General features: G+C 40.0%; 1 protein-coding gene across 1 annotated transcript in view; it reads left to right on the forward strand.

Moving 5' to 3' along the window:
- The window catches only part of LOC150064932 (phosphatidylinositol 3,4,5-trisphosphate 3-phosphatase TPTE2-like), a 93806-nt gene extending 82848 nt beyond the window's left edge, over nucleotides 1-10958 (forward strand). Inside the window, exons 35-38 of the mRNA XM_090329285.1 lie at nucleotides 3099-3187; nucleotides 5304-5396; nucleotides 8023-8093; nucleotides 10801-10958. Coding sequence (XP_090185411.1) covers nucleotides 3099-3187; nucleotides 5304-5396; nucleotides 8023-8093; nucleotides 10801-10909 — 362 coding nt within the window. The 3' untranslated portion in view covers nucleotides 10910-10958. The remainder of the gene's footprint in view (nucleotides 1-3098; nucleotides 3188-5303; nucleotides 5397-8022; nucleotides 8094-10800) is intronic.
- The last annotated feature ends 2541 nt before the right edge of the window (nucleotides 10959-13499 follow it).

Below are 13499 nucleotides of genomic sequence, written 5' to 3' on the forward strand. Positions count from 1 at the left end.
ACAGGTTTGGAGAACTTGTTCTTCTACTAGACTCCTCTAGCAACTGCCAAGTTGGTGCTGTTTCCAAGAAATCAGACTGTCTAGTTTAGACTTCCCAATATTGCTGGAAAGACTGGCACAGACCACCCAGTTCTCCAAAGTTTTCCCCTGGGTTCTCCATCTCAGTCTTCCCACAACTGGGACTACAGGCTTGGGCCGCTCTACTCTTTTCCTAGATGAAGTCTCTCTTTACACAGGCTGGCCTAGAAAAATAGTGAAAGAGGTTATTTATTTAGAGCTAGAAACCTAAACATGTAGAAGAAGGTGAGACAGAGAATTTTCACTTCATTTTGTCTGCATTTTGTCGGTGGGTGCATGGGGGGATCATGGGTTTCCAGCCCAACCTGTGAGTTGTACCTGAACGCTTCAGCTCAAGGCTACGACCCTACCCCTGTTCCTGGGTGTTGTCCCTAAGCTCTGCAGTACCCTTGAGCCAAGCCCCACTTCCTGTTTTCTGGAGGTTAGATGGAGATAAGAGTCTCGGGTCCTTTTGTGCCCAGGCTGGCTTTGAACCTTGATCCTCAGATCTCAGACACTAAGGAGCTATGGTTACTATGGAAGCCACTGAGCCCAGCTTTGTCTGTATTTTTCAAGGATGAAATTCCTTTGTGTGATGTAAATTGTTTAAATGTGAGGAAAATAAAGGCTTAGCACATTGTACTTGTGAATTTCAGTGGCTTATTGTTAGAGGATATCAGTAGAAAGCAGTTGGACAACTGGAACAAGGGAGAGGAGAGTGCAGCAAAAGCCATGTTTCCATCAGAAATCTTTCTGATGATAGTGTTTGATCCATGAAATTAAGAGACACCAAAACAAGGCAAGATGAAAACCCAATTTGACATGCTTCATGTTAATGTGAAATAGGCAAGGTTGAAAGGAAAAACTTCATTGTGGACTCTGAAACCAGATCTTGGAGGAAAGGCTAAAGGAAGAGGGGCCATTTGAACTGAGGAAAAGGTCACACACCCTGGGGTCACGTTGGTTATCCTAGCTACTTAGGAGGCTGAGAACTGAGGATTGTGGTTTGAAGCCAACCCAGATAGAAAACACTTATCCCCAATTAATTATAAATATTCCAAAGTGAAAGAGTGTCCCATCCAGCGGGACATCAACTAGGGCCAAGAACCTAGAGGGAGGAATGAAAGGGACAGGAGACATGAAGAAGGCAGCAAGACAAGCATCCTGATCAAGCTGCCAATTTTATTTTTCACACAAGGGTTTATATGCCTCTTCAGGAGAGGGATTGGGGTATAGGAACTTCTCAGGGGAGGGGGTCCGGTAGTAGGATGTTTGCTTGGGGTAGAGGCCAAGTAGTAGGATGTTTGCATATCAACGCAAGCAGGCATGTGTTGCTTAGTGACCTACTTACAAGATGCAAGCACATTCTTACAGTAAGAATTCAGGGAGGGGGAGAATGTCCCCGATCTCCTCCCGTCACCTTGAAATAAGTGAGGGGCAAGGATTTAGGCAATATCTGAATTATGGTAGGCATTAACCTGAGAGGGGGGACAGAGGCCATGATTCCTAGAATGGAGGCCATGTTGAGGAAGAAGCAAGACCCACTGGCTCATGTATCTGTCTTTCTGCTGAGGCCAAGCATCTTTTTGCGGGGGAATGGTTTTCATAGATGCCAACCTCCATGCTATTGGGCGTGTCCCTCAGGAGACCCCGAGACTGAGGGCTGTTTAGGCTGTCTCCTCGCAGTCTTAGCTGCACCTCATGCAAATGCTCTACACCGGTCAACGGTAGATGCATATCCCTCGAGTGGGGATTACGGTTCCTCTGGGGGGCCCATAGTCCTCATACCCATTTAGCATCTCCCTCATCTAGGCTGTTCAGCACTGGATGGACAATTCACCCATCCAGAGTCACCATAATGGCTGGAACCAACTAAGGGACTTTGAGTTTAGCACAGAATGTCCCATCACCAAGAGTTTTTGGTTCCAGTCCTCTCAGGAAACGGCTGTGGGGTGGTGGTAGAATCAGGCAGAACAGAATATGTGGCAGCAGTTTCATCTCTCAGTAACTCCAATGGAATGTCACACCTCCTGCTGGGTTGCCTGCAAATTTCTGCACAAACTGGTTAAAGAAGCTAAACCTAAGGCCTGACTTCGGTGAATTCTCCCAGTGATTCCCTGGTTGTTTTCCTGAGCACACTCATTTTGTCAGGCTGACAACCCATTAGTTTTTTTTTAACCTTTTCTTTTTTTAAAAAAAAGAATTTATTAACGTTGATTTTTACATCATCTTTTAAATGACAAGTTTAACATACAAGTGTTCAAGGAGGCAATCTCTATTTACAATCACTGGGACTTAGTATTTAGAACTTAATCACAATGAAGCTAAGGTTTGTATGTCATGGAAACACATTAATTTATGAAATAAAACTATGTCTATAGAGTCATAGGTTTTTATGTCTATATAGAGGAGGAATTTAGATTAATGTGGAGAGAATAGGGGAATGCAGCCATAATATTTAACAACATATATCCTATGAACCTAGGGAAATGGAGAAGATAGGATAGGGGTTGATATATCCATCAAGATATATTGTACTTATAAACTGATTGGTTAATGTAAACCCGCTTGTGTAACCACCTAAGATACTAAAAGTTTAAGTTAAAATGGCATAGGACTATTTCTCTCTAATATTTGGGTATACCTGACCAATATTATCCTTGATATTGATTTATAAATTTGACTTAGAGAAAATTAAATTTAGATTATTATTATAGAACTCTAAAGGTAGCATTTCATAAGCAAGAAATTCTGGAAGCTCCCAATGTTTTTTTTTTCCTGGAATGGTGATGTAGTAAGAATTTATCTTGTAGAAGATTAAGATATAATGATTTTTGTCTTTCTTTGCAATACTGTGAACTGCTTTAAGAGGCAGAAACCATTTGTAAAGGACAAATTCTATGCAAGATCAAATGATTAACTAAACCCACAACCTTAGCTGGCCCATATTTTCTCTCTTTATTCTCCATTGAGTTAACTGGCAAGACATTTTGCTCTGTACTCTAACAAACATATACGTTTTCTTTTTCACTTTTATGCAGGAGTAGGAGAAGGTAATGGAGCAGACCTGAAAATTGAAATAATAATGCAGCACAAGACTGTATTTACTTGTACTCGCCAAACCTGCACGGTGAGCCAAAGCTCATAAATGAGAATTCTCATGTTTGTGTCAAAGCTCCCAGTCAAGTGGCATGATGGTCTTCCCCAAAGTAACACTCACCAAAAAGAGACAGCTCTTGCCCTCTGTCACCATTCCAGTTGGCATTGCTTAGTTCAGATGCAAAGCAGAGCCTTGTTCCAAACAGTTTCTGAAAGATATTGTCAAACTGTGCTTCAGTTTAGTGCTGCTTTGAATTCACTTGTGCCCACAAATGCTAAGAATGTCCCCAGGAATTACTCAAGGATTTAAATGCATACATCATGTCAGTATTTGCCATATGATCTTCCTTTTGATCATTTTGATCATTTATTACAAAGCTCTCATTCTCAAATGCAGTGTTCTTGAAGGTCACCTTGGCACTTGTGGAAGTGGAAAGTCATAGGTTCAAAGAGTGATGCAGAATCTGTCCACTCAGCAATGGGCTCAGTGACTGTCATTGAGACGTTTTGTTGGATGTCACCTTGAGAGCAGTAGAGACAGCATATGGACTGAGGAGATGCCTCTTTACCCACAGCCATTTCTGAAATGTTCAAGAAATTCTCAAGACTGTGCACCTTTTCTAGGAGAAATTGGCTAATTTCCTTTTTAATCCCAAAGGAAGCTTTCAGAATGATTCCCAGGTTCCTGTTGTCACTTCTGTACATGCACACAAGTGTAGTGTGTTGTGAGGTTTAGGTAATATATTTGAATTTAATCTCTAATCTATGAGTTATCAAATCAGTGTAAAAAGTGACCATTTTCAAACCACTTTGTCACATAGGACACTGATCCCATCAATTCTTAGCCCACATTTATTCTTATTTTCCTGGATTTTAAGCTCTGAATCCATGACAACCCTAGTGTAGCCAAGCTATTTCCATCAATATCTGGACCTACAAATTCCCATTAGAGAAGACTGACTCATCTGTTTGGCACATGGAATAAAATTCTCAGTTTCATTGATATTTTTGCTGGTTTCTCTTCTCAGGCCTATATTATTCCTCCTTTATTAAAATCCTCCAATGACCAACTGAAATTCTACTTTCTAGAATATGCTTTGTTATTCAAACTTTCTGCTGTATACTGCCCTCCCATAGGACACACTTGCACACTTCCTTATAAAGCTTGAAAACAATATATTATTTTCATATTGTTCTGTATGTAGAAAACTTCCTGAAAACTTGAAAATCATGTGAGAGTCTTCTGTGGGCATGTTTCTTGAAGCCTAGCATAGCTTTCTTCTTATTCTATGATGGTATATGAATATCAGAGTAATACATGGGATGATTTCATAGTTGTTAATCCCCAAACTTGACCTGTTTGTGGTCATTCCATTCACTGGAATGGCTCATTGACCTCATCAGCAACATAATATTTGTCATGAAAGTGGGGTCAATTATTCATTGCTTCTTGAACATCAATATACTGTTTCAGACTGAAGTTAAAAGCGCATCCTTAAAAGAATATAAAAATCAGATGATTCACATAGAACAGTCATGTGTATTACATTAGAAACTCCTGGTCATATAGGATGAGACTAAATGAAAGGATCTCTAGGATATTGAAACAAGAGCTTTATCTTGTGTGATTGTGGCTCTTAATGCACTCCATTATTCCTCTTCTGTTTAGTTTCCTTCTGGTTAATCTCATATTGTTACTGTATCTGACTTTGTGACCTGGTATATTGTATGTATGTTTATTTGATTATTTAAAATAGGAAAGAGAAGTGGGGAAACAATATGATTGGGAGAGGTGTTGGGGGAGGAAAATGGGGACAAAACCATGAGAGCTGGTATCAATGTGTGAGAAGTAAGACACCTACTATCTGGTGAATATAACTGTAATCCCTCTATACATTACAATAAACAAAAAGACACTTGTCAAAAATGAATACTTTGCTTCTCAAGTGTAGTCTTAAGATAGCTATCAAACATTTGGAGCCCAGTACCTTTACCACTTCAGAAAAAAATTACTGCTATTTTCTATATGAAATGACTGAGCTATGAAATTATGAGTATATAATGAATTAAGGATGATTTCATGAGTGAAAAAGAATACTAATCGCTGGCAACACTTTGAGTTCCTAATTCCATGTGTTCATTGACAGGTTGTCCATGATATTGATACAAATAGAGCAATCTTTTTGGTGCCCAACTGTCCGGACTTATGTGATGATATAAAAGTAAAATTTTCTTCTTCGGTGAGTCCTCAAGTATCCTGCATGATTGTATGCTCTTTTGTTTGGTCTGGGTTTGCGATTTCCTTTGCTGCAGTTCCCTAAAATATAAAGGACAGATAAAAATGCATGTCTCGGGAAGGGGAGGAAAACACAAAACAAAGTCATCAGGATTTCTTGTATATATTTAAAATATTTCTGATCACTTTCTTCTGAATTTTAAGCACTTGATATCTGTTACTTATCAAATGAGAAAAGTATGAAAGCAAAGATGCTAAAAAGAACCCAACATTGTTGGCTTTCCATAAGAGTAATTACAGTTATGTTGTCTATCTTTTAAACACGTCGTGATCAGTGTGTTTACCAAATGTGAGGGAGATTTTACTTTCCTGTCCATAATTATCTATTGACTTGCTATCATTAGTATGACTGTGTAATTTTAATGGATCAGCCGTACATGTCATGTCTGAGTGTCATATATGACTATAATGATTTTCTATGAAATCATCTATTCCTACTCTCAGTAAGAACTTCCATGTGTTCTGTATGCCCTCCTTCATTACCTGCTTGCTCACTGCTGAGCAGTCTTAGGTACTGAGATATGAATGTGAATGTTGAAGTAAGTAACCACCTGGGAAGTCTCTCCATTTCAATGTTTCCCCTTGGATAACAGAACCACTGTGAATTCTTGCTTAGCTAGTGTCTCTAAACAAACAATGTGGTTTTTTTCCCTGGTGCAGGGGGTCTTGATGAGAGCTAGTTTTGTGATTATTAAGGGTTAAGATGGGATGGCATGCTTGTGAAAAATGAGGAAATTATTGATTACTGGTTTGTTTTGTTTTTGGCCATACTTTGGTTTGGATTTTTGCTTGGTTTACTTGCTTGGCTAAACATCTATCACTCGAGTCATGCCTCCAGCCCTGTTTGTTTGCTGGTTAACGTGGAAACAATATTTTACTTTTTGCCATGGCTGACTTTGATCCTCCAGATCTCAGCTTCTTGTGTAGCTAGCCATCACCAATATTGATGCCTACTTATTCAAACTAGCTGTCAGTTATGGAAATAGATGTGAGTACTAGGTCTTTGGGCTGACTCTCAAGGACTCTGTCTCTGGACAGGACCATACATTCCAGCTTTGTTGTGATGGAGCTCCAGGTGAAATGGCTGTGGATGCTGTACAGTGTGTCTTTCACAGGATGATTGTTTACCCTGGTGGGGAGTGGCTTCATGTCTAATTGGCCCACTGGTGACCATGGATGCTCCTCACAGGAAGCTTGTTTGTACTGACAGATGACCTATATCTGCTGTCTGACTTTCTACCAAATTAATCACTCTAGGAAAACCCTGAATAGAGCAGGTTGTATATGCTTATTACATAAGTCACCAACAAAGCATGAAAACACAACACAGTGAATAAGAGAAGCAGTGTATGACAGAGAAGGGAAAGGCAGCACATCTTGCAGGGCCAGTGGATGGAGGGGAGCCATCCAGGGGAAACTGATACCTGACCAGTGGAGGGACACAAGGCAACCTTAGAAGCAAATAACATTCTCCTGGGGGCCAGGTGTGACCTTAGCAGGTTTTCCATGGGAGGTTTCATTGTGGTCCAAGGTGCTGTAACACAAGTAGTCACTATGACATATCTTCAGAGGTCCCTGGTAGTATGGAGTCACTAGGTCAAGTGCATTGTATCTGCTTTCACATAGACAGGTGATCACTAGAAAATGGGTGCATGAGACAAGTGTCTAGCTCATTCCCACTGAGGAACTGAGAGGTAGCAGAGACTGGAAACTGTTGGGGGTGGCTGTGCCCTGCTTCTGGTATTCCAGCCTAACAGAGTCAAAGTGAAAGCAGAAAGGATGAAGAATTCACCACAGTATGTTTGGGGGGTGTGTGTGTGTGTGCGTGTGTGTGTGTGTGTGTGTGTGTGTGTCTAAACATAGGTCTTTAGTTGATTCTTTAGTGGTGTTCTAATCAGATTGAGAGATCATTGTCTATATTTATCATATAAAAACATCCCTGAAGTTGAATTGGTGCCAAATGGTCATTCTATGTTTAACTTATTGAGAAACCAACAGACGCTTTTCTACCATTGCTTTCCCATTTGGCATTTGTGTCAGCAAGGTCTGAGGACTCCAGTGGTCTGTGGTTTTGCTGAATTTTGTTGGTGATCCTAGTGGGTGAGACAGTAGAAGTCCAGCTCTGCTCTGCATGTGCTTACCACCTTTGGGGTATACTCTCTGACTAACTGAAGTATATGCTCAAACCCTTGGTGTTTGTTGCATCTGCTTTTGTTTTTCAGACATTAGTTTTTGAATTAAAAATATTGTGAATACAAGATCCCATCCAGATACAAAATATGCCTATGTTTCCCTCTATTTTGGTGCTACATTTTTTCACCCTGATTATGTCTTTTAATGAAATCCAACTGAACACTTGTTTTCTATTTCATTGTAGTAATTTTGATCCTTTATATTTTTATTGAAAAAGTATTCTCTTCAAGCCTCTGAGTACATTGTAATAGATAGGATGTTGCAATTGATGTACACAAAAAGGCAGAAGGAAGGAACGTCAACCCCAATGCAATTATTAGTTTTTGGTATCCATTTTATTATACAAATCACCTCTTTCTTTAATCATGTGTTTTTAGAAGCTTCCAAACTATTATGATGACTGTGCATTCTTCATGTGGTTCCATACATCTCTCATAGAGAAGAACAGGTAAGGACAGATTGTAAGACAGATTGGCAATTCCTTTGCCTACTATACTAAGCTCATTTTCTACAAAAATAAAGAATTGCTTAAGCAAACATTTCCTATCCCCTACCACAAGGCAATGTGTCAGTGAAGAGGCAATTACCCAGATCATAGTAATGATCAAGTTCTCTCACGACGTGTACATCTACCCGGTTCCTGGAATATAGAAAGGTCTAGGTGGATGTCACTTTATTGGATCATGATTGGTGGGATTCGTCTAGGGAGGCTTTAGCTGGCTTTCTTCTGCTGTAGGCACATTTCCATGTAGGACAGAAGTTTTAAGGCCTGAGAAGTATTAGCAATTTCAAAAGCATTGTTTGGTTAACCTCCCCTTTGAAAAGGTTTCCTCATGACTGAATGATGTATTATTGCTAAGAACCTACTACTTTATCTAGAAACTCATTCCTGAACCTACAAAGACTCAGTTTTCAGGAGTATTGACCTGTGGTGGTAAAAAGAAAAACACTTTCTAGATCATCCATATCAAGGTAGAAATGACTGTTGCCATGTCCTCATAAAACTGTGAGGATAGATATGAAGACCTTGGAGCTGGGGGAGGTGGCTCAGGCCTATTATCCTAGCTACTCAAGAGCCTGATCTGAAGATTAAGGCTCAAAGCCACCCTGGGCACTAAAGGACCTGAGACTCTTATCTCCAATTAACCTCTAGAAAAGGGAAATAGGGGTTGAGTTAAGGGTAGGGTGTTATTCTTGGGTTGTAGAGCTCAGGGACAACACTCAGGCCCCATGACCCACCAAGAGGAGAGAGAGAGAGAGAGAGAGAGAGAGAGAGAGAGAGAGAGAGAGAGAGAGAGAGAGAGAGAGAGAGAGAGAGGAGGGGGGGGAGAATGAAGACCTTGGGCCATGAGTTTGTCCTAGTGGTAGAGTGCTTGTCTAACATGCACAAAGACCCAGGTTTGATTCCTCGTTACCACATACATAGAAAAAGCCAGAAGTGGTGCTGGATAGTATTGGTTACATCCAGTGCCAGACTTCTCTTCAAATCTGAACTGGGCCTGATAATACCTCAAATCTATTAAGACAGCAGCAAGAAAGCCTCATTTCTACAGATTTGTAACTCACATACAATTTGATTTTGGAAAGAGTAAACTCTACATTTAAAGGAAAAATTCTATCCATTTTCCTATGTGTCCAGCTGTCTCTTGAGCAAAGTCCTCGACAAAGGCAGGGTGTTTACTTGTTGCTTCTTGTCAAACTGGTTCTTGCTAAAGGATAGCTTTGTCCTTTCCACCACCATCATCTCATTGGAGATTTTAAGAACATTGGATCCTCCTTTTTGTAGTCATTTCTGGAAAATTGGTATCATTTTTTCCTTGCTTGATAAATCTTTTTTACACTGATGAGATTGTGGCTTAGACAAAAACATCATTTCACCGATTCAGGGCGATATAGCTGGGCACTGGTGGCTCAGTGACCTGTCATTCTAGCTACACAGGAGGCTGAGATCTGAGGAACACAGTTTGAAGCTAGCCTGGGCAGGCATGTCTATGTCACACTTATCTCCAACGAGTCCTTGAAAAATCAGAAATGCAACTGGAGCTCAAGTAAGAGAGGGTCAGCTTGAGCAGAGAAAGTTTATTGAGAACTCAAGGTCGTGAGTAGAAACCCCACTACTGACATTAACGAAAACAAAGACAAATACAAAAAAAAACCCCAGAACACTATTTAATTACGAGGTTTCATTATACACCCAATTATGTCTTGGTAATTATTGTGACAGTCCTGGGGCTTGAACTCATGGCTTCTGCACTGTTCTTTGGCCTTCTCAAGGCTAGAGTCCTACCACTTGATCCACAGCACCACTGTCAGCTTTTCCTATGTATGTAGTACTGAGTCATTGAACCTGGGTCTTCATGCATGCTAGGCAAGCACTCTTACACTAGGCCAAACTCCCAGCCCCTTGGTAACTTTTGTCAATTATAAACACTTAGAATATATGTTTGTTTGTTTATTTGAAGTAGGGAAAGAGGGGAAACATGATTGGAAGGGGGTGGGTGGAGGGAAACAGGGAGAAACACATGAGAAGGTGTATTAATGTGTGAGAAGACTTGCACCTCCTACTACCTGACAAATGAAATTTAAAAAGTTTTACAAAACACTTAGATAATATGCTCAATGTGGGTGTCAGTAATTCTCTAACAGGCATGTTGTGACTGATCAATTTGTTTCTGAAGATTAAGGTCTTTTATGTCATTCCAAAGAGGCAGAATGGGCTAAGTAGTGAAGACAAGTAGGACTTAAATCCTGGTTGCAGCCAGCAAGTCTCTTTGTAAACAAGGGTGTGCTATTGGATGACTATTCTGTTTTGGTTTTATTGTTCTTTTTTTAATGTCGGGAGAATGTAAAGATGGATTACAGTTATATTCGTCAGGTAGTAGGTGCATTACTTCTCACATAATTGTACCCCTTCTCATGCTTTTGTCTCCTCCTCCACCTCCCAGTCCTCTCTTTTCTCCCCTTCCCTTCCCTGTTTCAAATAAACAAATAAATGTGTATGCAATATACCAGGTAGCAAGTCACACACAGTAACAACATGAGAAAAACCATAAGGGCAAAAAAACGAGAAGAGAAATAACATAGTACATTAAGAACTACAATCACATACTGTAAGCCCTAAAAGAAAATGTAATGACTTTTTTTCCTGTCCTTAGACTTTATTTAACACGAGCTGACCTGGACAATCCACATAAAGAAAAGACATGGAACATATATCGTCCAGACTTTGCTGTAGATATATTCTTTGAAGAAGTCTTTCAGTGACAAACACACTATATTCTGTATGTTTATTAAATAAATTATATATTGGTAATAGTAACCTGTCTTCAGAGTGTGTATGTTTCTATGAACTCATCAATGCATGTATACATATGTACATACATCATAATCTTGAATTGGCTAGTTTATGAATTTACCAATTGTATGTCTCCACAACTACTGGCCTTCTTCTCTCAACTCATTTTCTTTCTTCCCTGTGTATCCATTTTTCAGAATTGCTACAAAAAAGCCAGGAGTGGTGGCTCACTCCTGTAATCCTATCTACACAAGAGGATGAGATCTGAGGATCTGGGTTCAAAGCCAGCCAGGGTACTAAAGACCATGAGACTCTTATCTCCAATTAACCACTAGGAAAACCGGAAGTGGCCCCTGGCTCAAGGGCCAGGGCAATAGCCTTGAGCTGAAGAGCAAAGGGATAGTGCCCAGGCCCAGAGTTCAAACCCCATGACCAGCAGAAAAAAAAAGTACTGCTAGAAAAATATGCATATAATTTACATCATTCTACCTCTAATAGTCTATAGTGAAAATAATTTATTTCCAATACACTATGTTACAAGCTCTTTAAATTTTAAAAAGAGTTTTCAGGTAAGATAGGTATTTAGAACTTCTTATGTTCCAGCAGTAACCCTCTTGGGAATTTATCCAAAAGACTGAAAGTCAGTATACAATAAAGATAGATAGATAGATAGATATACCTCCATGTTCATTGATGCACTAATTACTATACAACCATGTTAAGGAAACAGCTCAGATGCCCTACATCAGATTGATCCAGAGAGAGAGGAAGAGTGAGGAATTTTATATCAAAATGGACCTAGGTAACTTGAGAAATGGAAAAGATTGGGAGAAATTGGGAAAAATGATTGAAGGCGTGGCATGGATCAACATGCATTGCACTCAGAAAGTGACATGTTCGATTGAAACCACTAATTAAATATAATGTACTAAATAAATGTAATGCAGAAAAGATTTTCCAAAGATGTTTCAACTGGGAGATAATGCCTCATGCCTGTAATCCTAGCTACTCAGAAGGCTAAGATTTGAGGATCCCAGTTCAAAGACTGCCTGGTCAGGAATGTATGTGATTCAGATGTCCAGTTAATCACGTCCCCAAAAAAGTAAGAAGTGGATTAAGTGGTAGAACACTACACTAGAGCCAAAAAGCTCATGACAGTGCCCTGGCCCTGAGTTCAAGCACATACTGGGCACATACCCAGGTACATTCCCACATGTATGGGCTCTCCCCCTCTCTCTCCCTCTCCCTCTCTCTCTCTCTCTCTCTCTCTCTCTCTCTCTCTCTCTCTCTCTCTCTCTCTCTCTCTGTCTCTGTCTCCTTCTCTCTCTCTCTCTTTCTCTCTCTCTCCCTCTCTTTCTCTCTCTTTTGCTCTCTCTCTCTCTCTCACACACACACACATACATATATATGCACACGTGCACACACAAATTTTAAAAAGGAAAATAGACTTTTCAATATCATAGAAGAGCAAAGTTATTAGTATACTTCGGTAGCTACTTTAGAGAGTTATTCATGATAATTCTAAAAATAGTAACATTTATGGAGCCCAATCATAATAAATCCACTGCCTAGAAGCTCTTCAATAGTAAATTCATTTAGTCCTCATAATTCAAGTGCTATCATTACTTCTATTTTCCTGGGAAATTAGAAGTTTGGACAATTAGATATATCAAAAAATTAGTAAAGTAACAAATTCAGGATTTACACCCAACATAGTAATCTAATACCTTGGATAGCATGCCAGTAAGGGAATAGCTTTCTCTATTTTTTCTTATTCACTTGGTACCATAATGATGGACAGCTGTGGAGCAAAAACCAAGAGAATCAAAAAGGCCAATCAGAAATGATATTATTGAATTTTTCACATAAATTTCCACTAGAAATGTCTTCCTCCATTTCTGCTAAGTATCTTAAGAAATTGTGTGTGTGTGTGTGTGTGTGTGTGTGTGTGTGTGTGTGTGTTTAAATTTGTCTTCCGTTGCTAACTGCAGAAAGGAACTTAAATGACATAATTAAATACAAAACATATTTTATTTCTAAATTGTTGTCATGGACTACAGTATAAAATTAAAATTGTGGGCTGGGAAGGTGGCTTAATTGTAGAGTGCTTGCCTAGCATGTAAAGCCCTGGGTTGGAATTCCCAGTATCACACATACATGCAAAAAGCTGGGAAGTTGCAGAGAGCTAACCTTGAGTAAAAAGAAGCTCAGAGACAGTGCTCAGGCACTAAGTTCAAGCCCCAGGACTGGCAAAAAAAACATTATTTATTTATTTATTCATTGATTTACTTTTGTCTTCCTGCCTTATTGGTAGAATTGACACAGGCCACACCCCACCCTCTAGATGGCAGCCAGGGAGCCACAGCAGTTCACCTGTCATCACACTGGCAGACAAAGGTCTTCTCTGTGGGGCCTTCACAGAGCCCTCCAGCTTAGAGGCTGGAGTCAGCGCACCCTTAGGAGGCTGTGGCCTGAGCACCCTTAGGAGCTGGGGCCTGGGCCTTAGCTGGCATTGCAGCTGGAGTCTGGGCCTTGGATTGTGCCCTAGCCAAGGCCTGG

Source organism: Megascapheus bottae, chromosome 3, assembly GCF_031878675.1.
Source record: "Megascapheus bottae isolate mThoBot1 chromosome 3, mThoBot2.hap1, whole genome shotgun sequence".
NCBI classification, from domain to species: Eukaryota; Metazoa; Chordata; class Mammalia; order Rodentia; family Geomyidae; genus Megascapheus; species Megascapheus bottae.